The sequence below is a fragment of the Muscardinus avellanarius genome (assembly GCF_963383645.1).
Source record: "Muscardinus avellanarius genome assembly, chromosome: 14".
Taxonomy (NCBI): domain Eukaryota; kingdom Metazoa; phylum Chordata; class Mammalia; order Rodentia; family Gliridae; genus Muscardinus; species Muscardinus avellanarius.
The window spans coordinates 10,821,487-10,847,390 of NC_137800.1; the positions used below are offsets into that span (position 1 = coordinate 10,821,487).

At 47.2% G+C, this 25,904-nt stretch overlaps 1 protein-coding gene across 1 annotated transcript in view; it reads right to left on the reverse strand.

Annotated features, from left to right (window-relative positions):
- The window catches only part of DOCK5 (dedicator of cytokinesis 5), a gene marked incomplete at both ends in the record, with an annotated part of 214,053 nt that overhangs the window by 16,965 nt on the left and 171,184 nt on the right, over positions 1 to 25,904 (reverse strand). Inside the window, 14 exons of the mRNA XM_080709742.1 lie at positions 1,542 to 1,718; positions 4,056 to 4,142; positions 4,795 to 4,879; positions 5,879 to 5,960; positions 7,506 to 7,668; positions 9,442 to 9,546; positions 11,942 to 12,031; positions 13,906 to 14,025; positions 17,152 to 17,242; positions 18,639 to 18,679; positions 20,096 to 20,255; positions 22,978 to 23,063; positions 24,736 to 24,890; positions 25,236 to 25,294. Coding sequence (XP_080565868.1) covers positions 1,542 to 1,718; positions 4,056 to 4,142; positions 4,795 to 4,879; positions 5,879 to 5,960; positions 7,506 to 7,668; positions 9,442 to 9,546; positions 11,942 to 12,031; positions 13,906 to 14,025; positions 17,152 to 17,242; positions 18,639 to 18,679; positions 20,096 to 20,255; positions 22,978 to 23,063; positions 24,736 to 24,890; positions 25,236 to 25,294 — 1,501 coding nt within the window. The remainder of the gene's footprint in view (positions 1 to 1,541; positions 1,719 to 4,055; positions 4,143 to 4,794; positions 4,880 to 5,878; positions 5,961 to 7,505; positions 7,669 to 9,441; positions 9,547 to 11,941; positions 12,032 to 13,905; positions 14,026 to 17,151; positions 17,243 to 18,638; positions 18,680 to 20,095; positions 20,256 to 22,977; positions 23,064 to 24,735; positions 24,891 to 25,235; positions 25,295 to 25,904) is intronic.

Consider the following 25,904-nt stretch of genomic DNA (forward strand, 5'->3'; position numbering starts at 1 on the left):
CCGCAGGTTCTTGTCCTGAGCTAAGGATAAATACACATTAGCCCGGCCTCTTGCTGAAGATTTAAAGAAGTTTAGTAAAAAGATAGAAATACAGAAGATAGTTACAGCCCTATGCCATTCTGGCATGGGGGGGGGGGGTTCGAGTGAATGCCCCACCAAAGATACAACATGTGGACCAGACCTTTTATACTCATGACCTCCATCTTGTTTACCTAATTCTGATGTAGTAAAGTCCCTGTAAGGTTCCTACCCCCCACCCCCGCAAGGTGTCTCCTTTCATGAAGGTCAATTCCCTCCTCCCATCCTAGCTAGATTATCATGTCGATCTGTCTTTAGAAAGAGGAAGTCCTAGCTCCCCTCTCCCATGGACTTGCTAATTACTTTTAGCTAAGTCAATCTAAGTTTCAGTAGCTGTTTGCTTCCTGACCAAAACCAAGACTAAGTCTTTCACAGATTTGCCCCTTACCCAATTTTTGAAATGAGCTTTCTCAAATCTTCCTAGGCCATTCCCAATACTGGTACACAAACCCCATGCAACAGATTAAAATGTGGAAAGGACCTCTGTCATGCTTTTTCAGAATACATATACAAACATATATTCATTCATAATATATATATATATATATATATATATATATATCCTTTTTTTTGCGGTACTAGAGATGAAACCAGGGCATTCCACCTCGGAGCTGCACCCCCAGCCCTCCATTCTTTATTTTGAAACAGGGTCTCACTGGATTGCAAAGGGCCTCACTACATAGTAGCTGAAGCTGTCCTTAAACCACGATCCTGCCGGGCGTGGTAGCGCACGCTTGTAATCCCCGTGCTTGGGAGGCGGAGACAGGAGGATCACACAGGTTCGAAGCCAGCTGCGCTGGCTTAAGAGACCATGTTTCCACAAATAAAATAGGTCTGGGAGTGTGTAACCCGGAGGTAGAAGGGCTTCCAGGAATCCCAGTACCACCAAAAAAAACAAAAACAAAAACAAAAACAAACCACGATCCTCCTCAGTCTCCCAAATGCTGGGAATACAAGCGTGCGCCACCACCAGGCCTGGCTTTTACACACACACACACACACACACACTCAATTGAACTAACTGCATTGGAGCGCCAGGGCTATTATTTGTTCATACAACCTATGGTACAATAAGTCAGTCCAGCGGTTCAGAGAAACTAAGTCTAATGCAGTGCCTTCCCCACTGATAAGGTTCCCCTCTTAGACCATGCTGGCTTCTGGGTCCACCCCTTCGCTGTCCTCTGGGAGGAGAGACAGCAGCAGGTGCATGGACCAGAGGCGCGCTGGGTGGGTGGTCTCAGAGATGCTCCGCGGAGCAGCAGCTCAGCAGGGCTGCTGCTGGTCTCCAGGAGGGGCGAGGTCGGGAACAATCTGTTCACCAACTCCATTTGTGCATTCATAGCAGGGAGACTGAGGAATCCGTGGAGACTGAGAGATGAATTCACAGGCTGCGCAAGGGCACAGAGGCAGACCTACAGACACCCCGGCCTGTGAGTCCTGGAGGATTCGGGGACCCAGCCCACCTTTTCGTAGTTGGAGAACCCTCCCATGACGGCCGGGTCCACGATGCCGCTGAGCAGCATGGACAGCGGGTGCACAGAGAGGGTCCGGTCCCAGGCATGCTGCTGCACGCAGTTGCTGATCCGCTCGTTGGCCAGCTCCATGGTTTCGATGGCGTTCTCCAAAGGGCTGATTTCCTCCTGCGGAGCAATGTGTGGGAGAAGGAAAAGGTGACCCCAGGCAAAGACTGCAACAAGTTCAGCTGTTCTCCTGGAGATACCAAATACTCCCAACCTATGGGACAGTGACGTTTTGCTCGTCAAGATGTTTACTGGAGAGCCAGGCGAGGTAGCATGTGTATAATCCCAGTATTTGCGAGGCTGAGGCTGGCAGATCACAGGTTTGATGCCAGTCTCGGCAACTACATGAGGTCCTTAGAAACTTCTTGAGGCCCTCAGCAACAAGGTGAGACCTTGTTTGCAAATAAAAATTAAAACAGGAGCCAAGCATGGTGGCACACACCTTTAATCCCAGTACTTGGGAAGGTGAGACAGGAGGACTGCAGGCTGAGGACTTGCTGAGGGCAGCCTCAGCAAGCAGTGAGATCTTAGCGACCTAGTGAGATCCTGTTTCACAATAAAAATAAAATAGGCCTCGTGATAAAGCTTGGAGGTAGAATGTCCCTGGGTTCAATCCCCAGTATAAATAAATTAATAAATTAAATAATAAATAAAAATACGGCTGGTGGTGTAGCTCAGATGTAGAATGCCTCTGGGTTCAATACCTAGTACCACACCAAAAAAAAAAAAAAAAAAAAAAAAAAAAAAAGAAGGAAGGAAGGAAGGGAGGGAGGGAGGGAGAGAAAGTAGATTATGTTTCTTGGACAACATCTTTTTTCCGCAATGGTGTTGTCTGGGTGCAAAGTGAGCTATGTCTAATCTTAGAAAGTAGAATGATGGCTTATTTGCATCCTCAGAGATTGTTTAGATCAATGGCCACAGAGCTGCAGATCTTAGACCCGCCTGCACCGCCAAAGATGTCCACTGGCAAAGAGTTGGATGCCTCCTCCGTGAGAAGCTGCGAATGGTCCTGGAAGCCCTACACTCAGACCACATGTGAGTAGCCGCAGGATCGATTCTGTGTTTCACGGACGCCAGAAACATCTGGGTGCACAAGCCTGCAATCCCAGGGATTTGGGAGGCTCAGGTACAAGGATTGCAAGTCTGAGGCTAGCCTGGGGAACTTTCTGAGACCTTATCTTAAAGAAAAGATAAAAAGGAAGGGAGATGAAATTCTGTGGTAGAGCGGCCCTGGGTTCAATCCCTAGTACTGCAAAACAAAATAAAAAACAAAACAAGCAAAACCCAAAATAAAAACAAAACCAAACAGCAAAGAAGCCCTGGATGCAGAGGACACAGGCAAAGGGCACCCAGCTCAGCCGGGTGTTTCAGAGACTGTTTCAGGGGAACATGGAGCCTAAACTGTATCTTGGTGGGAGTTACCTGGGTTCAGAATTGGCAGAGAAAGCAACTCAGTGTCACGAGGATGGAAATGACACGGAGGTCTCAGCTCAGAGGTAGAACACCTTTGGGTTCAATCCCCAGCACTCAAACAAAACAAAACCACCTCAAAATAACAAAAGTGCAGCATTCGGGAGGCTGAGACAGGAGGATCGCGGTTCACGGACAGCCTCAGCTACTTACTGAGGCCCTCTGCAACTCAGTGGGACCCGGCTTCAAAATAAAGAATAAAAAATAGGGCAGGGGGTATAGCTCAGAGGTCAAATGCCCCTGGGTTCCATCTCCAGACCCACACACACAAAAAAAAAGGATAAAAATAGTGCTGGGGGTGTGGCTCAGAAGGAGAATGCCCCTGGGTTCCAACCCCAGTACCTCCAAAAATAAAGTGGAAAACAGGCATCTTTTCAGAGTGCAAAGAGGTGGCTGGTAGTGTGATTAGCTGAGGAAAGAGGACAAGAGAAGGCTTAGGAGCCTGCTGTGGTGGTGCACGCTTGTAATCCCAGCATTCGGAGGCAGAGACCCTCGGAGGATCGCAGTTCATGGACATCCTCAGCTACTTAGTGACGCCCTTCACAACTCAGTAAGAACCTATTTTAAAAATAAAAAGACTAGAAAAAAAGAAGGAAGGAAAGAAAGAAAGAAAGAAGGAAAGAAAGAAAGGAAAAAGAAAAAAAGAAAAGGCTTAGGGAGAGAGTATGCGATAGGCAGGGAACTCTTGAGAGGCGTTTCAAAATTCGTCTGTGCACTGGCAGGATGGCGGAGCTGACAGCACTCCTCTGGCCACAGAAGAATCACTCACTGTGAATAACCTTTAGGGCTGGTGTAACATCAGTCTTACAAAGCAGCCCTATCATACAAGCACGTCTTTTATTTCACTTTCAAAAAAACAAAGTTGGCCAGAGGAGGCATGCCAAGCTGGTGGGGCCTGCGGGGGGAATTTCACAAAGGCTGTTATTATACTTGCAGACAGAAAGTTTTGTTTTTTTCTTTTCTGACTTGCAATTTCAAATGACTCACTGTTGAAATCTGTTTGGCTTCAAACCACTTGAGAATCCCAGGGAAGGTATAGGTGGTCGTGTATGTGGTCCGTTCAATCCACATGGTCTGGTGCAGAAAAGAAGACACGAGATGCTGGTCAGCTCCCAGGCCAAAGAGCCCGCCTCCGCGGGTCAGCCAGGCGAGAGGACAGTTCACATGCCTCTGAACTCTCCATATTTGAATGGGCCTTGTTTTCTCACAGAATATGAGGATTCTGTCTGGGCATGGCGGCACACGGTGGGGATATTATATTTGGGAGGCCGAAACAGGAGGATTGCAGGTTTGAGGCCAGTCTCAGCAACTTAGTGAGCTTCTGTCTCAAAATAAAAAATAAAATACGGCTAGAGGTGTAGCTCAGAGAGGTAGACGGCCCCTGGGTTCAGTTCCCCCACCACAAAGGAAATAATAATTTTGGAGGTTGGAGGCTGCCTTGGGTCATCTACTTCCACCCTCCCACTCTAAAGATGGACATTTGAGGTCCAGGGAAGTCTGACTTGACCAAGGTTATGTCAGCAGCAGACTCAGAAGCAGAGTCCAGTTCTGCGAGCTGAGTCTAGAGTTTTCCACTGGGACAAAAGCTTGCTGTTCCGGTTACTAGCAGGCAAAGCCTCCATTCCCAGGGGTCCCAACATTTCTGCTGTATGCGCTAGTGCAGGGAAGGCCTCCAGGTTCGAGGCCCACGTTACCTCTTTTTAGAACGCAAAGAGGATCGACTCACGGCAAATTCATTGTCTGGATCCTTTTCTCCTTTCCGGAACGGCCGGGAGTATCTGAACTGGTGTACTTCATTGGCCCTGTAGTAGCTGGGGAAGCACACGGGAACCATGTGGATCAGATTAGACTTCCACAAAACTCGAGACCCGCGTCCCTGAGCTTTAGGCTCTAAAACTTGTCTCACCACGTTTCACGCCCATGCTGGAAACTGCAGCCGGGCAAATCTTGATTCTATTGCACACCTCACTTTTATTATTTATGAGTTTATTCTGCAGCTCACGACTGTTAAAGGGCAGTGTATGTAAGTTTGCATTTGTGATCTCAGTTGTAGACCTTTGTAATAATTCTATCACTCCATCTCATTAGCATCCAGTTTCGTAAATGTCGGGATGTGGCCTCTGGGACCAGGCAGCCCCCAGTGATACTTCTAAGTGGAAATGAGAACAAAGGAATCCAATACCTAAAAGTAAAATTCCTGATTTTCCTCTCCTTAAAAAAAATTAAAAACCAGCTGGACATGGTGGCACCTGCCTGTTATCCCAGTACCTGGTGAGCTGACACAGAAGGATCACAGGTTTGAGGCCAGAGTCCTCAATCTAGTGAGGCCCTCAGCAATTTAGAAAGACCTTCTTTCAAAATAAAAAAATTAAATTAAAAATAAAGCCAGGTATGGTGGGGCACACCTGTAATCCCAGTACTTGAAAGGCTGAGACATGGGAATTGCAGGTTCCAGGACCGCCTCAGCAATGTGGTGAGTCACTCATCAACCTCGTGTGACCCCGTTTCAAAAGAAAAATTTAAAAAAGCCTGACAGTGTAGTCCAGAGGGTAGAACGTTCCATGGGTTCAATCCCCAGTACCACAAACATAACATAATAAAAATAGGCCTGGGAATGTAGTTCAGAGGTAGAATGTCCCTAGCTGCAATCCCTAGTACCACTAAAAAACGAAAAAGAAAAGAAAAAAAAGAAGAAAATTGTTTGAATTACCAAGCTCTTATCTTATGCTTGAAATAGAATAGACAGCAGATCTCTGAAACCCCAATGAATTGAAGGCTCTACCTAAGTATGTATCGAAAGACCCACTCACTTCAAAATCTGCTCTGGAACGGGTTTGTCCTTGTAGCTGGGCGGCAGGCTCATCACAGGCTTCACGGTGAAGCATTGCATGTCTGAGTTGCTCATTAAGGAAAGCAGAGACTGGCTTTGCAGGAGTCACAGCAGCGAGGGGCCCTGTTCCCCCAACTTCACGCCGGAAATAGCACCTGCTCTAACTTCCCTTGGGCCCACAGATGGGGTACCCCTAGGTAAGCATGGAGTCTGAGGATGGCTCTTGTGGTCAGACACCTGGCAAACATGCTGGCCCCAAGACCACAGGCAGCAGTAAAAGCTCAGGAAATGGGGGTGAGAAATGTTCTTAAGTAATTTTTTGTAAGCCACGCGTGGTGGCCCACACTTGTAATCCCAGCATTTGAGAGGCTGAGACAGGAGGGTTGCGGTTCACAGACAGCCTCAGCTACTTAGTGAGGCCCTCTGCAACTCAGGGAGACCCTGTTTCAAAATAAAGAATAAAAAATACGGCTGGGGTGTAGCTCAGAGGTAGGATACCCCTGGGTTCCACCCCAATACTGCAAAAAGAAAGTAAAAAAAAAAGAAAAAAAATCTTCTGAACATGAAAGGTCTCTGAATTAGCCAGACTTCAGAGCCCGGGCAACAGGATCTGTCCTTTGATTTCTGGAAGCCATCTGCTCACTGAGCCATGCTGGGGACTGTCCTAGTGTTCTGTGCTTATCTCTGGTACATCCAGCAAGCCCACAAGATGGATGCTATTATTCATCAGAGAAAGAGTCTGAGGACAAGAGAGGTCAAAACCCAAGGTCAGGCCGCTGGGATGTGGTGAAGTCGGGTCTCAAAACCAGCTCTGGAATAAAAGGGCTCCTTCTTTGACTTAATGGTTAATCTTAGAAGCAACTTCTCTCGAGTGTCCCCACCACTGGAGAGAGCGGCCCTCCATATCTCTGGGCTCTGGGCCCAAGGAATTGACCAAGCTTGAATCAAAAATATTTTTATAGGTGGGCATGGTTGTGCACACTTGTCATCCCAGGACTTGGGAGGACCAAAGGTTCAAGGACAACCTCAGCAAGCATGGAGATTCTCATCAACCTAGCAAGACCCTGCTTGAAAATAAAAATAAAGCTGGGCGTGGTGGCGCACGCTTATAATCCCAGCATTTGGGAGGCTGAGACAGGAGGATCGCGGTTCATGGACAGCCTCAGCTACTTAGTGAGGCCCTCAGCAACTCAGTAAGACCCCTGTTTCAATATAAAGAGTTAAAAATAGGGCTGGGGGTGTTGCTCAGAGGAAAAAAAGCCCCTGGGTATCATTCTTGGTACCGCAAATAAAAAATAATAAAAGATAAAATAAAATAAAAATAAAATAGGGCTGGAGGTATATATCAGAGGTAGAATGCCGCTGGGCTCAAGCCCCAGTACCATAGACACAGGCATCACACACACAAATAACAAATTCAGAATAGGATCCCTATGTTCCTCTCAATCTCCCCATCTGGGTGTATAATACATCCCTGCACACTGAGTACTGCTTATTATCTCTTGCTAAGGATTTTAGGGCCCCTACGATTTTGCCTGCACAGTGCGGGTTGAGGCCCTCAGCCCTTCGAGCTTTGCTGGAGGCACTCGGGTTAGAGCGGGCCCCACCGCGCCCAGGGTCAAGGATGCACTGCTTCGGGGACATCCTGATGTCGTCTCCTGGCGGCGTGGTGCTGGCCATCTTCTCAGCGTTGGGGAACTGCGTCAGCAACCGCAGGCTGAAGTCTTCTCGCCGCTCATACTCCTTTCCGCGGTAGATGAAGATTTTATTCTGCGAGTCGGAAAGAAATGAGCGGAATCATTACAGATGCAGGGCGGAGGGGCAGCTGGAGTCCTAGTAGCGAGGAAGCCACTGTTCAGCCTACTGCCAGGTTCTCACGGAACGTCTACCGCAGGCCCAACCGTGACCGTGCATCTGCAAAAGCCTGGGGTTTATTTGAGAAGTTAATTCACTAACACACAATGCTTCTCACTGTGGGGCCCGAGGACAGCAGCCAGTCTGCAATCTGTGCAGACTTGCCAGGAAATAAGGGCCTCCGACCGCACTAACTCCACCAGCCAGGCTGCTGAATTTAACTGAAGTTTGGTTGGGTTTTTTTTTTGTTTTTTTTGGCAGTACTGGGGATGGAACCCAGGGGCATTCTACCTCTGAGCTACACCCCCAGCCCTATTTTTTATTCTTTATTTTGAAACAGGGTCTCACTGAGTTGCAAAGGGCCTCACTAAGTAGAGGAGGCTGGCTGCGAACTGCGATCCTCCTGTCTCAGCTTCCGGAATGCTGAGATTACAAGCGTGCGCCACCACACCCGATTTAACTGAAGTTTTTCACAGCAGGGCACGCTTACAAAACAAAGGAAGAACATGAATGTATACTCCAGACTCCTTACCTGTCCCATCATGACCTAGTAACCGTTTGTGGCCCAGCCCTTCAGAGTACCTGGGGAGGGGTAGACACCCGGGGTGCTCAACCACCGAGCTACAACCGCAGCCCTTTTCATTTATGTGTTTATTTGTTTGAATTTTGAGCCTGGCGTGGCGGCGCATGTCTGTAATCCCAGTATTTGGGAGGCTAAGACAGGAGGATCACAGGTGAGGATAGTCTCAGCGAGGTAGCCAAACTCTCAGTAACCAAGTGAGACAGTGTTCCAAGACACAAAATTGGGTTGTAGCTCAGAGGTAGAATGCCCCTAGATTCAATCTCCAGTATATTATATATATATATATATATATATATATATATATATATATATATATGGCTTTCTTTTATCTATTTTTTTAGTTAGAGCAAAACTGACTGGTAATATATATTTAAACCAAGCACAGGTCTAAGAGAAGTTTTCCTTTTTGGAGGCACCAAGAATTTTTCTTTCTTCAACTGTACAGTCAATATCACATTGTAGACATTCTTTTCTTTTTCTTTCTTTTTTTGCAGTACTGGGGATCGAACCCAGTACCTCTGAGCTACACCCCCAGCCCTATTTTTTAGTCTGTTTATTTTTGACAGGGTCTCACTGAGCCTCCCTAAGTAGCTGAGGCTGTCCCCGAACCACAATCCTTCTGTCTTAGCTTCCCAAATTCTGGGATTACAATTGTGGGCCACCACGCCCGGTTTACACTGTAAACATTCTTAAAAAGGAAGACAGATACTGCCTTGTTACTACTACTGTTACTAGAACTGATTTTCTTTTGGGGAAATGCTCATGGACTTTGCTGGCGATGCTTGCTTTGAAAGGACCTCTGGCTGGAAAGAAAATAAACAGCCAAACATATTCCCCCGCGCTTTTCCCCAGCTCGCCCAGCAGAGGGGCTGCTCTGTTTTTCTCCTTTCTCATTCCACCTGGGGAAAGTCATTTGACAAAAGGGCTGCCAGAGTGTCGGAGGTGTCCCGGGGCGTGGGGTGAAGCGGCCTCGCTCCCCGACCTCCCACGGCGTGGACCAGGCCGGCAGCTGTGAACACTCTATTGGCCATCTGGAAAAGAGATGAATCTCTTCCCTCCTTCGGTCTCCGGCTAATGGCTTGGGAGACCACCCTCAGGCTCCTTACCCGGAGGAAAGAAGGAAAGCCCTGTCCGTAGTACCCCACGGCAAAGTACTCTGGCTGAGGCCGCATGGCCTTCATGATGTTCTCGTAAAACGAGGCTCTTTTTTTCTGAAAAACAAAACAAGACATTCCGTCAGGAGGTTACAAGGACGCCGTTGTGGGGGAGGCGGGAGATCAGTCTATTTTCTTTGTTCTTTCCCATGTAACACAGCGAAATGAAAGGAAAAGACTTTGGAAAAGATCCCATAGGCAGAAGGGGGAGCCTTCTCTGGGATGGGAGGCCTGGTCCAGGAGCTCGGGCGCCTGGACCAGGCGCCTGAGCCTTCCACACCCTGCTTTCTGCAGTTTCCCGAAGTGGGACAGGAACCTGTCAAGTTAAAAAGCATGTTCTGATTTGGCCATGGCGGTGCACACCTGTAATCCCAGTACTTGGGAGGCTGAGACAGGTGGAGCGCAGGTTTGAGGCCAGCCTCAGCAACTCAACAACTTAAAAAATAAAAAGGACAGGGGTATAAGCTTGGAGGTAGACTGCACCTCAGTTCAACCCCAATGCTCCCAGGCCCCCCCCCCCCGCAAAAAAAAGAAGCACCTTCTGAGGTTCACGGGAGGCGGCTGCGCCTAACCAGAGACACAGGAAGGTAAAGAACCTTCCAGGTCCTGCAGGTGGTTGGGATTAGTCCTTGGTTCAGCTACAAGTGCCCAGGAGGTGGGGGTGATGCTCTGGTTTTCAGTATCTGGTACCAGCCTTTTAAATTCTTTACCATTAATTATTTAATTCTTCACAAAGGGAGGGGTCCTAGAGAGTCTGCCAAAAAGGAAGCCAAAGAGGCAGCGAGACCTGGGGGGCTTGGGTGGTGACCCTAAGCCCCCCCACAGCGGGGCCTCTGTGATGACGGTCTAGGGAGGGTCTGTCAGAACAGTGCTTTCTTTTTTGCAGTACTGGGGATGGAACCCAGGGGCGTTCTACCTCCCACCTACATCCCCAGCCCTATTTTTTATTCTTTATTTTGAAACAGAGTCTCACTGAGTTGCAAAGGGCCTCACTAAGCAGCACCTGAGGCTGTCGGAGAACTGCGATCCTCCTGTCTCAGCCTCCCAAATGCTGGGATTACAAGTGTGCGCCACCGCGCCCACCTAGAACAGTGTTTTCTTAGATAGGAAACATGGAGTTAACATCTTAGCTCAATTTAACTTATGAAATAATAATACCATATATTATGATACTATATTAGAATAATATTATATTAGAATAATAATATATTAGAATATTAGAATAATAAGTTGACTATTATTATTATTGTTATTTGGTACTAGGGATTGAACCCAGGGGCATTCTACCTCTGAGCCATACCCCCAGCCCTATGTTATTTTTTATTTTGAAACAGCGTCTTGCTAAGTTGCAGATGGCCTCACTAAGTTGCTGAGGCTGGCCTTGAACCTGTGATCCTCCTAGCTTAGCCTCCCAAGTTCTGGGATTATAGGCCTGTGCCACCACGCTCAGCTCAATGTATAAAATTGGTAAATGAATTTCTGGCCTGCGCTGGCTGGAGCTGGTAGGGAAGGTGGTGGATTTTTCCAAAGTGCTCTTGATAAGCAGCTCCTTGAAGAAAAGGACCATCCAGGACAAAGGTGACTGGGCCTTCCTCTCTCATGCAAGTTACCCAGAGCAGCCCTCTGTGTCACCATCAGAAGGCTCCTTTGTTTGTACTGGGAGCTGAATTCAGGGCCATTCTACCATCAAGGTACACCTCAGCCCTTTTTTGATTTGTTTTGTTTTAAGACAGGGTCTACTAGGTTGTTGAGAGTCTCGCTAAGTTACTGAGGCTGGCCTTGACTCTGCGATCCTCCTGTCTCAGCCTCCCAAGTCTTAGGCTTACAGGCGTGTGCCGCCATGCCCAGCTACTTTCATTTCGCTTTCTTGTTTTTAAACAACTAGCGCCACACCTGTAGCCAGGTGTAAGACACAGATACAGAGAGGTGTCAAAGATGAGCATGAGAAAAAAGAAGGAGAGAACCAGGGTTTGGTAAGAGCATCTGGGGCTCACGGAGATGCGCACAGTGGTTACCTTAGAGAAGGAAACCCAGCCTCAGGGTGGGCCTTAGTAGGGCCTTTGGGAAGTAACCATGGACCAAGTTATTTTTGATGGGCAGAAGGTCTCTGAAAACACCCAAAACATGGACAGTGTTACTAGACAGCAGGCAAGGGGGAGAGCGAAGAGAAGATGAGCCAGGAGCGTGCAGGGCGCAGAGTGGGTCGGAGGAGGGCACCGCGGGGCACCCCGAGGTGCACCCAGGAAAGCAGCAACGGGTCACCGTTCTCTGGAACCGGGTGTCTGACCTTCCCTTGGGACAATCCTACTCCCTGGAACCTTCTAGGTTGATCTGGAGAATGATGACCAAAGCTTTTGGACTTTCTACCGGAAAGGGCACCACCGATTTGACTTATACAGACACCTCCCCGTGCCGAGCGCCGGTTTCGGCGGCCCCGTGGGCCGGGACTCACCAGCAGGTTGCCGAGGCCCTCGTAGTCAAACACTTTGCTCTCGTAGGTCTCGGCCAACTCTTTGCTCAGCTTGATGGCCTTCTCCCACATCTTCGGAGAAAGGAGCGTCGGGTGAGATGTGCAGGACAGAGCAGCCACCGAGTGGCCATGAAGGACACTGGGCAGGAGCTGGGACTGAGCGAGCAGTCAGGTGGGCCGAACACAGCAGCACGCCCGACTGGCTTCACTGAATCAGCTAAACCTTGCTTACGTCCTAGCGATGCTATGCGTCATGGCTCCTTTATTTGAAATGTGTGGGACCAGAAGAGTTTCAGATTTTTGGAGGATTTTTTTTTTTTTCTGGTTTAGTATCTCTAATCTGAAATGTTCCAAAATTTAGGACTGGTTGCTATCCTATGGGTGGTCGGTGCTTTGGATTTCAGAGCGTTCTGGATTGTTGGATTAGGACGCACAGCCTGTAGGTCTTAAATGCATTCCCTGGAGTCAACTGTTTGCTAAAAGATGAAGGCTGCCGGGCGTGGTGGCGCACGCTTGTAATCCCCGCGCTTGGGAGGCAGAGACAGGAGGATTGCGCAGGTTCGAAGCCAGCCCCGCGCGCTGGCTTAGGAGACCCTGTTTCCAAATAAAAATGTAAAAAAGGTCTGGGAGTGTAGCCCGGAGGTAGAAGGGCTTCCAGGAACCCCAGTACCACCAAAAAAAAAAAAAAAAAAAAAAAAAAAAAAAAAAAAAAAAAGATGAAGGCTACCGGGTGACCCCGAATGAAGCAGTGGTGAGCTCAAAGGGCCAGACACAGATATAAATGAAAGGAGAAAGGACCATTTCTATCACGTGGGACCTGAGGACATCAAGTCTAGCTGGACGGGCAAGTGAGCTGGTGTGCTATGGGTTACTGTGTGTGTGTGTGTGTGTGTGTGTGTGTGTGTGTGTGTCGGGGATTGAACCCAAGGGTATTATTATTATTTTTTACCTCTGAGCTACACTGCCAGCACCTTTCATTTATTTATATATTTTATTTGGAACAGGTCTTGTGGCCAAGTTAGCGTGCACTGTCCTGGAAACCCCGATCCCCCAGACTCAGCATCCCAAGTACTGAGATAAAGGTATGTGCCACCGTGCCCAGCAATGGTAAAACATTTTAAAACTAAATATTTTAAGGTTGTCATTTGCCAAATTAGCCCCTCGGAAGTTTCAGGGCTTGGACCATGGAACAGACTGTGCAAGGCTCGCTGGAAACCAGTCCAGGTCAGCCGGGTGGTGGGAGAGCGGGTTGGATCCCCGGCGCGCTGAGTCCTGGCAGGGCCGCACTTGTTAGCACTTCAGCGAAGCCGCCCGGCTCTCCAGGTGTGGTCTCTGGTTCCCGGGAGTCATGAGACTCCTTCCGGGGACCCATGAGGTCAAGACAAGTCTTGTAATGATAGTAATATCATTTGTCTATTTTCAAGCTAATTCTCTCATGATGATTATCTACTTTTCCAGAGGTCACATAATATGTGATATCAAAGAGAAATAAACATAGAAGCAGGTAAAAGAATCCTGCTGTTACTGCCTCCCAAGGATTGGGATTACAGTGTGTGGGTGTGTGCCTCTGCCCCTGGCCTTCCCTCTTTTCCTCTCTCCCTTCCTTCCTTCCTTTCCTTCCTTTCTTCTTCCTTCCTTTTAGACAATGGGGAACATATCAACTTGCAGGGAAGGCGATGTGCCCTAAGTTCGCGGGGAGGGAACACAGGAGCCCTGTCTGGAACCCCTCTAGAGAGCTTGACCTTCAAATGGCCGGTCCTGATTCCTGTCCTTTGTAATACAATTGCAATCATTAAGAGAAGGTGGCTTTGCTGGGGAGACCCCCTTGACTTGTGCATGCATGCGGACGCTGAGTGCTCATCCTCCTCAATGCCACCACCACAGCCGTCTGTCTCCCTGTCTGTCTCCCTTTCCACCGATACAAAAACAAATAATCCAATACTCACTTTGCCTTTGTCAAAATAGGATATGATTTCTTGATACAGTTTCTCTTTGAGCTCTTGCTGTGTATAGACATAGTAACTGTCCCTCTGCAAAAGGTGGGGTACACAGGGCTTGTCAGACCACTGAAAAGAAACAACAGAAGAGAAATTAATGTAAATATCAGTTAATCAAGAGACTCATGCAACAATATTCAGACCAAAAAAATCCCAAATATATAAATATGTATCATATATGTTTATACTCATCCTTATTGTACTTTAAGTTATTTACTAAATACAAAAGTTACATACACACACATACCTATATGACAGTTCCAAAACAAATGTATGGCAGATGGACAGACAGTATTTCAAGGGAAGTAAGGGAAAAGGCGGGGCTGTTACCCCCCAGCGTGACTGTTGTACTGAAGGTAACATCAACACAATCAGATGAAAGAAATTAGCAGTAGAAAAATGGCTAGAAGGCTGGTGTCAGTGGTGATGCCAGTAATTCCAGTACTTGGGAGGCTGAGTCAGGGGGATTGCAGGCTAGAGGCCAACCTCAGCAATTTAGCAAGACCTTGTTTCAAATTGAGGGCTGTAGGTACAGCTTGGAGATAGAGCATCCCTGAATTCAATCCCCAGAGGAAGAAAAAGAAAATAAAATAAAAAAAGAAGGAAGGAAGGAGTAGGAGGTAAAACAATCACTATCTGTAGATATTATGGTTCTCTTTCTCAAGATAGTTCACTGAAAATTTACTATGCACAATATAAGTAAGCAGCCAGATTAAAAAAAACACACACAATACATTTGAAAATAAACAGGTTTCAGATACAAAAAAGCACATAGAAGATAACAGAAGGAAAAATCCAATAAAAAGTAAACATGAACAGATATCATAGCCCAGAGTCAATATCACAAAATTGTGAAAAATTTATATGCTGCTATCTTGAACCCACTTCTGAAGGGCCCCAAAACAGGGCAGGAAACTCTATTTCCTAAACACATACATTCTCACTAAAGTCATTTTTAAATTTCATGATTCCAAAGCCCAAATGGAACTTTAGAAGAAACAAGAAGAAAGGAACATGAAGAAAAACTCTTAGCACTCGGGAGGCAGAGACCAGAGGACCAGTTTGCAAACAGCCTCAGCTACTTAGCGAGGCCCTTCGCAACTTGGTGAGACCCTGTTTTCGAAAACAAAAAGACTAAAAAATAGGGCTGGAGTGTAGCTCGGAGGTACAATGCCCCTACGTTCCATCCCCGGTACTGCAAAAAAAAAAAAAAAAAAAAAGCAATAATGAATAAATTCCAGATGATGAAACATACTCTAAAGAATTACTCATCAAAAAAGTGAGGTGCTGGTACACGAGTAGAGACATCCCCATAAAAGTACATGACAAGCAAAAGCCTCCCACGGGGGGACAGCGTGAGAGAGCTGAGATCTCATGCCGGAGGAACCCATGGGCCACACTTCGTAAACGCCGCCTCTACCGAGTGGTGTCTGGGGAGAAGAGCCATCTCCACACCTCACACCTTACACCAAGTCCAGAGGGTTTAATTTCCTGTGCAGCCCAAGTGAAAATACCTAGGGTCACAGACACGGGGGTTTCTCTTGGACCACACAATGGCAAAGTCTGATGTCACCAACCCTTACTCCTCACCCACCTGCGGGAAGCTCTTCAGAGCTCCAGACCTGAATATGGACTGTGAAGTTCCTTTGGGAAGGGTGAGGCAGGGAACGCCCAGGCTTAGAAGCTGAGAACACTGTGTGTGTGTGTGTTTCTTTAGTATAAAATGAAATAAAGTTATAGAAGGAAAAGAACTGCTGGGAGTCAAACAGAAGCCAGGGGTCTGAGGCAGGATGCTGTGGTGTTCCAGGTGAGAGATGCTGAGATAAAGCTGGGTAAGGGGCAGTGAGTAAGAGACAGAGATCAAAGCCGTTGACACAGTAGTGTCCTGGGCTACTTGGTAGATGGTGGTGGCATTTAGTACATGGTACGTGGTAGGAAAGAGGAGGTGCCGAGGCCTGGGAACGGGCAGAAGAGGAGGAAAGAAGAATCTCGGTCCTGGACATGGTAACTCAGAGTTGTCTGTTGGTCATTCAAAAACTGATGTCAAAAGAAATACTGAAGCCTGGCATGGTGGAGCATGCTTGTAATTCCAGTACTTAGGAGGCTGAGACAGGAGGATCTGGGTTCATGACCAGCCTCAGCTACTTAGTAAGACCCTGTTTCAAAATAAAGAATAAAAAACAGGGATGAGGGTAGAGCTCAGAGGTAGAACACTTCAGGGTTCAATTCCCAGCGCCAAAAGAAATTCAGATATGAATCCAAAGTTCAAGGATTAGAAATAAGTACTTAGAGCCGGTGTGGTGGCACGCACTTGTAATCCCAGTGCTTGGGAGGCTGAGACAGGAGGATGGCACAGGTTCAAAGCCAGCCTCAGCTACTCAGTGAGGCTCTAGCCTCAGTAAGTATAAAATAGGTCTGGGAATATAGCCCAGAGGTAGAAAAGACCCTAGGTTCCACCCCCAGTACCACACACACACACACACACAAAAGAAAGAATTACTTAGGATTTATGACATATGAACCTAATTATCATCCCACAATATATATTTATTTAGGGGGAGAGTAAAAATAGGAAAGTACTTCTGTGGTACATTATTCATTTACAACTCATCTCTCTGAGTTTTATAAATCTCTTTATATGTTAATTAATGTGTTTTATTTCTTTAATTGGAATATCAGTTACCAAAGTTGTGCTCAGCTTCCTAAGGATTTTTTTTTGGGGGGGTACTAGAGATTGGACCCAGCGACAATCTGTTTCCAAGCTACACACACAGCCCTATTTTTTATTTTTCCCCCCTAAGTTGCTGAGGTTTGCAACCAGTCTCAACCTGTCTCAACCCCCCAAGTACTAGGATCACAGGTGCCACCATGCCTGGCTCTGAGACTGTCCTCCAACTTGTGGACCTCCCATCTCAGCCTCCCAAACACTAGGATGATAGGCATATACCATGACCGGCTCTAAGGATGTTTAAGACAGTGATAACTGCTATTTTCCTAAACTTGATCTGAAAAATAGCCGTGCCTATTTGGAAAGTACAAAAATATTCTTGAATAAAGAATATCCCTTGAAGAAAGTCCTTTCCCATCAAAATCACCAAGCATATAGAATTCAGTGCCCCCGGCAGGACCGAGCAGGCGGCCTCCTGAGTACCCCCCCCCGCCCCCGGGCAAGACCAGCTCTGCCGACACACTCACCTGCAGGAGCTCAGCGTGCAAGAGGAGTGTGTGGGCGGCTTCTGTGTAGTTCTCGCAGTCTCGGTGCAAATCTCGAAGCTTATACAAGTACCTGGTAAGAAAGGGCGGCGGGAGGCCTTTGTCACCGCGGAGGTGATCCAGCACCCCGCTCCTCCCGTGGCCCGCCCCAGCCTCCCCTCTGCTTCTGTACAGGGACACTCTCCTTCTCTTGGGCAGAGCCATCGGTCACTGCCTAGCTCTTTAGCCCAAGGTGCCACTTTCTGCCCTAGACTCTATCTGTTCCACCCTCTACTCTTTCTTTTAAGGTGTTTTCTGTTGTTGTAGGTCTCGGTTCCCTTTGGGAAGGCTAAGGACTCTACCTCTGAGAAAACACATAGAGTTTACGCACAAGTCTGTTTCATTTCAGGGAGCCCAGGACTCAGGCTAAGACTCCACGGCGGGCTAACTCTCAGCCCTGTCCCTGTGAGCTCTTCTGGTCCCGCTGCCCCGAAGCCTCCTACCTGCCCCTGAACTCTTGCCACGACCTTACGACACACCCCTTCAAACTCTACTGACTTGTGTGTCTAAGAGGTCAGTCTTTGGGGGCAAATGGGGCATGCGTGTCCTTTTAGGGGTTTCTCAAAACAGCAAGCACAGTGCTGCTGGGATGGAGTGATTACTTGTTGAAAGAATAACTCACAGAGCCATGACATAAATAGTAAAAACAGATTTTTCCCTTCCTGGGGTGCTGGGGATCAAATCCAGGCATATTCTACCTCTGAGCTATATCCCTAGATTTTCTTTTCCCTCCCTCCCTTCCTTCCTTCCTTCCTTCCTTCCTTCCTTCCTTCCTTCCTTCCTTTTTTTTCTGCAGTACTGGGGATTGAACCCAGGACAATTCTAGCTCTGAGCTCCACCTCTAGCCCTATTTTATATTCTTTATTTTGAAACAGAGTCTCATTAAATTGCTGAGAGCTGAGGCTGGCCATACATGTGAGATCCTCCAGTCTCAGCCTCTAAAGTACTGGGATTACAAGCGTGCATCACCATGCCGGCCTATCCCCATCTTTATTTTATATTCTGAAACAGGGTCGCATTAATTTACTGAGGCTACTATTGAACCTGTGATCCTCCTAGCTCAGCCTTCCAAGTACTGGGATTACAAGCTCCAACCACTCCCAGCTTTTCCTTTCCTTTCCTTTCCTTTCCTTTCCTTTCCTTTCCTTTCCTTTCCTTTCCTTTCCTTTCCTTTCCTTTCCTTTTGTGGTGATGGGGATTGAGCCCAGGGGTATTCTACTGCTGAGAGTATTCTACCACTGAGGGTATGCTACCCTCAGCCTTTAATACTTTTTGTTTCAAAGCAGGGTCTCACTATGTTGCTGATAATATTGCTACATGCTGAGGCTTTCCACAAACAGTGATGTTCCAGTCTCAGCTTCACAAGTACCGGAATTATAGGCATGCACCATCACACCTGGTTTAAAACCAGAAAATTTTCTTTAGCTTACCTTATATATATGTCCTCTCTCTTCTTTTCTTTATAAAAATTCTGCCAAAATAAAAAAAGCAAGAGTTTTTAACAATGTAGAGCCGGGCATGGTGGCGCATGCTTGTAATCCCAGCATTCAGGAGGCTGAGACCGGAGGATTGTGGTTCGCAGACAGCCTCAGCTACTTAGTGAAACCCTCTGCAACTCAGTGAGACCCTGTTTCAAAATTAAAAAAAAAAAAAATAGGGCAGGGGCTGTAGCTTGGAGGTCAAATGCCCCTGGGTTCCATCCCCAGATCCCCCCCAAAATAACAATGTAAACTAAATCCAGTTGTCAAGCTTGATGTAAAAATGGTCAAAACACTACTGTTGATTTACAGCAGAACCACTTTGCCAAAGTGTCCACATTTTACTTAAATTCCTCAAGATGAGGAAGCAACAGGGTGTGTGTGTGTGTGTGTGTGTGTGTGTGTGTGTGTGTTTTACAGGTGTGCACCACCACCCCTGACATAGCAACAGGTTACAAAGAAGAAAGGTAGCCAGGCATGGTGGATTACACACCTGCAATCCCAGTACTTGGGAAGCTGAGACAGAAGGATCGCAGGTTCAAGGCCAGCCTCAGCATCCAGACCCTCAGCAACCTGTTGAGATGCTGTTTCAAAATAAAAAATAAAGCCGGGCGTGGTGGCACACACTTGTAATCCCTGCGCTTGGGAGGCTGAGACAGGAGGATCACACAGGTTCGAAGCCAGCCTCAGCTGCTTAGTGAGGCTCTTGGTAACTTAGTGAGACCCTGTTTCCAAATAAAATAGAAAAAAGGTCTGGGAGTATAGCCCAGAGGTAGAAAGCCTCTGGGTTCCACCCCCAGTACCACCAAATAAATAAATAAATAAATAAATAAATAAATAAATAAATAAATAAAGAGGGCTGGGGGTATAGCACAGACATAGAATGTCCCTGGTTCAATCCTCAGTATCAAAAAAAAAAAAAAAATTGAAGGATTTATTTTTGAAAGGATCATGCTTCTGAAAAGCTGCTCAGGAAGTAGATATGCAGCTAACTCTGAAGTCACCTCATATACTGTTTTCTCCCAGAGTCGGGAGGTGAGGAGTCTTAGTTTATATTGAGCAGAGGAACGCACAGCAACCTAAAGCTCAGGGGCCAGTGGAGTCAGGAGTCTGAGCCTGACCACGTGAGAACATCACCTGTCAAACTCTCTCACCGAATGGGGCTTCTGACTGTGTCCCGGCGTTGCGATACCAAAGCAACCACAGGTGAGAAGGCGGGGACCAGGGCAAGGCTGGGCTTCAGGAAGTGCTAATGGGGTGCTCAAGGTGTGTATTTTCCATTCCTGTTTCCATATCTATCCTCAAGGTCTGCTGGTCCAAAGCTGAGCCAGCCGGTCCTCCTCGACTCAGCAGGACACGGGCCCCACAGAGGTGATTCAGGGTGCCCTGTGGGCAGAGGGGGCACGTACCAGCACGTTCACCGTGCAGCTCATGCGGTTCTCCTTGCTCTCGTCCTGCATAATGATGGTTCTGTAGTCCAGCAGGTTCTCCAGGAGGCTGCTGACCAGGAAGGCGAAGACTTCTCCCGAGCTGGAGAGGTATTTGTGTTTCCGGCAATGTTCTAGGAGCCTGGAGATGGGGAGGGAGAGATGAATGACAGATTCCACCCGGTCACCCCAGCACCATCTGCGAACGCTGAGCAAGGTCCCAGCAGCAGGTGGCGCTAGACTAGGCGACACAGGGCACCAGGCAGACACCATAGAGGAACAGCGGCTGCTCCTGGTGGCCTCCCCGGGGCTGTAGGAGCACCCGTCTACCTAGGTGCCCTCGCCCAGGCTGCAACTCTCTGTGTATTCAAGGTCTACATGTTCTTTAGGACTGAGATCAACTCCCTCTGACATCGAGAATCCCAGCCTACAACATCCTACCCTGAAGGTCAGTTTACGTTTCTGTATTTTTCCCCTCTCGATATGACAGAAAGAGAACTTCTGGCCACAGGTTAGTCTATGCTGTCTGATGTCTCCGGTCGAGCTGGATGAGACCATCTTTCCAGTGTCTTTCTTCTCCCTAAAGCCTGGCATCTCAGGGCCTTCTGGAAAGCCTTGGGATGATGTCCAGACCAGGGGACCTGGTGGAGATCCAGACACGTGGCTGCTCCAATGGCAGCACTATTTACAGATAGAAACGCGGAATTGTGGAGAAGCAGACTGGGGCTAAGCCTGTGGGCTGATCCTTTCCCTTTGGGCCCATTATAGAGCAAGGTTCTAAGTTTCTTAGGTAAATTATTAAAACAAACAAACAAAACCTGAGAAAAGGGAAGCCAGGCATGGTGGTGCCCGCTTGTAACCCAAGCATTTGGGAGGCTGAGACAGGAGGATCGTGGTGCTTGGACAGCTTCGGCTATTTAGTGGGGCCCTTTGCAACTCAGTGAGACCCTGTTTCAAAGTAAAGAGTAAAAAATAGGGTGGGAGGCATAACTTGGAGGTCAAATGCCCCTGGGTTCCATCCCCAGTATTGCAAAATAAACAAACAAACAAAACAAACCTGGGAAAAGGGAGTAAAGAAAGGAAAGATCTAAAAAAATTACTCCAGACACTTATTCTTAGGCATTGGAGATTTGAGTAGTCTTACTTTTCTGAGCTAGTGATCAAAGAAGAACAAACTCCACAAAAACAAAAAAAAAATGATCTTGATTTCGGCTGTAGAATCTTTAAAAAATGAATAGTTTGTTATGTGTAAATATTGTGTTTCTCTATGCACATGACATCCCTGTTTAATTTCATATGTGATCAATTGGGATGTCTGAAGGCCAAAGAAAGAGGTCTGATGGAAATAGGACAAAGAGATCACCAGAGAGGCTTATTAAAAACAAAACAAGAACTTCTAGTTCCTTAAAATATAGGCTATTCATCAATTGCATTCCAAGTCAGAGTATTCAGTGTGCTGGTTCATTTGAGAATCTTAAAAAAAAAAAAAAAAAAAAAAGAGCTGGGCATTGGTGCACACCTCTAATCCCAGTACTTGAGAGGCTAAGACAAGAGGATCGCAGGTTTAAGGCTTGTGTACATTAACTTAGTGAGATCTTGTTTAAAAAAAAAAAAAAAGCTGGGGGTATAGATCAGAGGTAAAATGTCCCTGGGCTCAACCCCCAGTATGGCAAAAAGAAATAAAGAAAAAAATTGTGAGTTTCTATCAGTCTAGTTAAAAGCTCAGTCTAGTTTAAAAAAAAAAAAATCCTCACAAAACAGGTAAAGAACAAGATGGTCCATATGACTCTCTGCAAAGGACAAGGTGGGTCCTTAGCATCAAAATTCAAAGAACAGTAAGATTGGGTCTAGGGTAGTCGCAACTCTGAGGCATAGTGAGATGTGTAAATACTATGACTACAGCAGCCAACAGTTTGCAAAACATGGGCTGTCCTAGACACTATGTTGGCACACTGTCCCATTTAATCCTAACAACAACCCTGAGAAACAGATACTATTCTCAGTCCCTAGAACAAAGGGAGGAGCCGGCCGTGAAATCTGAATGACTGGATCCACAGGCGGACTCCCGTTTCCATTCCATTTCTTTCTTTGGCCTTCAAACTGCAGCAATTTAACTGCAGCCATTCTGATCGCATATGGAGTTAAACAGAGACGTCACGCGGGGAGCGCGGGATTTGAAGCTCTGTCTCTCCCGTGCCCTCTGCCTCCGAGCTACACCCCCGGCCCTATGTTTTATTCTTTATTTTGAAACATCCAAGGACTCTCACTCACACGGGCGCTCTTTTTTACTATCCTTCCACTTGTGCAAAGGAGAACAGGGAGGGCAGGAGGGTGTGGGTGAGTGTGTGGAGGCGTGGGGCGGAGGCACGCTTGCGGCCACGTGAGCTCAGAATAGATCTGCGGAAGGAGGCAGGGGACAGGGCAGGGGAGGCCGAGCCGCCCAGAGACTCAACGGCTTTGTTCTTAGAGGTCTTTGGGGAATAAGGTATTTCTCAATATAAAGTTGACCTTGAAATGTTTTTTTTCTCCCTTCAAATGGTTGCTTTGAAGCCATAATTAAAGGCTAACAAAAGTGCTAACACTTCGGATATCCAGGCACCGGGCAAAACGCCATCGTCTATACATCTCGTCTCTTCCACCTGCTCTGTTCTCCAGGGCTGGGCTGGCCCGGGGCGCACCGGCATCTGACTCCTGTCAGATAAACAACATCAATGCCGGAGGCTGCGGATCCCATCGCCGCCGCCAAGGACCACCGCGGGCGGCCCCAGGGACACTGCTCGGCAGCCCTGCCTGCAGCAGAGGCTCTGCTGCTGCCCCTGCCCGGCCAGGACACCCACTCCAGGCTTGGTTTCTGAGATACTCACAGTTTTTCCAGAAGAACCTTGTACTGTTCATCTCCTCGGCCCCCTTCTACCTCCTGATCCAGCTTAGTGATCAACTCGTTCTCAAACTGAAAGCAAACAGAGAATTTCACAGAAGGCTGCATGCGAAAAAGAGGATGTGACAGACACCTGGCCGGTCTTCCTAGATCCGACCCTGGACCTGACCCGACGCCTCCCTCCCTCCCTTCCTTTTTTATTTTTATTTTTTGCGGCACCCAGGAACATTCTATCTCCGAGCTACACCCCCAGCCCTACTTTTTATTTTGAAACAGGGTCTCTCTGAGTCGCAAAAGGCCTAAGTAGTAGCTGAGGCTGTCTGCGAACTGTGATCCTCCTGTCTCAGCCTACCCAATGCTGGGATTACAAGCGTGCGCCGCCACGCCTGCCTGGCTCCAACCCCTTTATTGAATGGCAAGCTCTTTATTTTTTAATTTTTGCGATACTGGGGATTGGACCCAAGGGCGCTCTACTTCTGAGCTACACCTCTAGCCTTATTTTTTATTCTTTATTTTGAAACAGGGTCTTACTAAGTTGTGGAGGGCCTCACTAGATTGCTGAGGCTGGCTGCGAACCTGTGATCCTCCTGTCTCAGCCTCCCAAATACTGGGATTGCAGGCATGTGTCACCATGCCTGGCTTAGGTGAACTGTTTATAACACAGACAGGAAAGGATCCCACTTCCAGTCATACATGGATAGTATACCAAGATCGTGTTAAAACCTCTGCCACAGTCTAGCATTATTTTATCTTTTGCTTTATACTTGCCAAAGAAGAAACACAAATCTAAAATGTTATTTTCTGGTGCAACTATGTACACAAAAATAATCTAATGATTCTAATTTTCTATTTGATTCTTTCTCTTCCTCCTCTTCTTCCTCCTCCTTTTGTAGTACTGGGGATTGAACGTCAGGGCATTCTACCTCCAAGCTATACCCTCAGCCCTATTTTATTTTTTATTCTGAAACAGGGTCTCACTAAGATGCACAGGGCTCTGCTAAGTTGCTTGAGGCTGGCCTCAAGCCTGTGATCCTCCTGCCTCAGCCTCCCAAATACTGGCATTACAGGCGTGCACCTCTTCAGCCTGGCTCATTCTTGCTTCTTGTCTGTTTCTTGGCAATGGGGTTGCTTTTTCTGAGCTCTGCCTTCCAAGCTATACCCTGGCCCTATTTTACTTTATTTCTATTGTTTTGAAACAGGGCCTTGCTAAGTTGCTGCAGTTGTGCTTGAACTGGTGATCCTTCCAAGTACTAGGATTACAGGCATGTGCCACAATGCCTGGCTTTCAAGTCAACTTTTCAGTTTTATTTTTGTGGGGTTGAACTCAGGGGCATTCCACCTCTGAGCTATACCCTCAGCCCTATTTTTTATTCTTTATTTTGAAACAGGGTCTCGCTAAATTGAAGAGGGCCTCACTATGTAGCTGAGGTTATTCACGAACTGAGATCCTCCTGTCTCAGCCTCCCGAATGCTGGGATTACAAGCGTGCGCCACCACACCCAGCTTGTAAGTCAACTTTTAATTGTCCAATGACGGTGCTATATTAGGAAAGAAAAGAGATCAAAAAGCTCCCTTCCAGGCTCTGGACTGAGCTATTTGACTGTATCTTTCATTGCTTTCCAAAATGAAATGCAAAAATGAATTCTGAAATCAACTTTGATTTGTACTGCTTTGCCATAGAGAACAAAAATAAGAAAGAATGGATGGTGTGTGCGTTAGTACAACAGAGGCTCTCACTTCTTACCATATGGAAATTGCCATTTCCACTGAAATTGAACTCACACTGCATCATATCAAAGAAAATGGGGATTGTGGCTTTCCGGAGTTCCACTTCCGGGGTCAGAGTGACTTCTAGAATCGGACCCACCATGGACGGGATGAATTTGATTTTGTGGGGACCTGAATGGAAATACATGAGGATATTAAAAAAAAAAAAAAGTCACCTCACTGTAAGTCAAGCGTTACAATCTTCCTCCACAGGGCCCATAAGAAAAGAAAAAAGTTTCTGCGGGAAAATCAGCTCGATTCAGAAATGAGTGACCCAAGACAGCCTTCCGATGGCCTGTGGGTGCTGTGGGAACAGAAGGCTCGTGCTTGGTGTCCCGGCTGAGATGTGGGTGTGAAACCTTGGAATGACCTTCACTCCAGGCCCACAGACAAATACGTCTCAAGGTTATTGGAATTGAGGTGGGAAGCTTATCACAACGGAGTCCCACTCAGACCCGTGCAAGGTCTGACACTCACCCAGGTTATACCACATGTCCCGGATTCTAAAGCCGATTTCCTTTCTCATGTCCCCATATCTAGGAAGAAGATCATAAACCAAGAAAAGGATTTGCAGTGGAAACGAGCTGCATGCAACACAGTCACACCCGGCGTCTGGAGGGGACAGTGCTTCCTGCGCCCCCCTTAGAGTCCACATACATAAGACTGAATAGTATTTGCACAAATCCTATGCACATCTTTCTGCATACTTCAAATCATCTGTAGATTACTTATGATAATTACTTACAGTGCAGCTAACGCAGTAAATCATATATAAATACGTCTCATACTGAATTGAACAGGGAATATGACAAGAAAAAAAAGTAGGCGTATATTCAATACATGTGCATTTTCCTCCATGCATTTGTTGATGGAAGCTGCAGATCGCACGAGATATGGACGGTGAGGTACACAGTGAGAAGGGCGTAGAACCAGCCAGGGTCCCTCTGGGTCACAGGTAAGGCAGGGATACCGTAAAAAATGACACCAGTCCCTAAACAAGCCTCAAAAGAGCACTGAGCCACACAGAGGGCGGGGGACTTTAAAAGCACGAGGAGAAGCTGGGCGTGGTGGCGCAAGCTTGTAATCCCGGCATTCGGGAGGCCGAGACCGGAGGATCGCGGTTCGCGGACAGCCTCAGCTACTTAG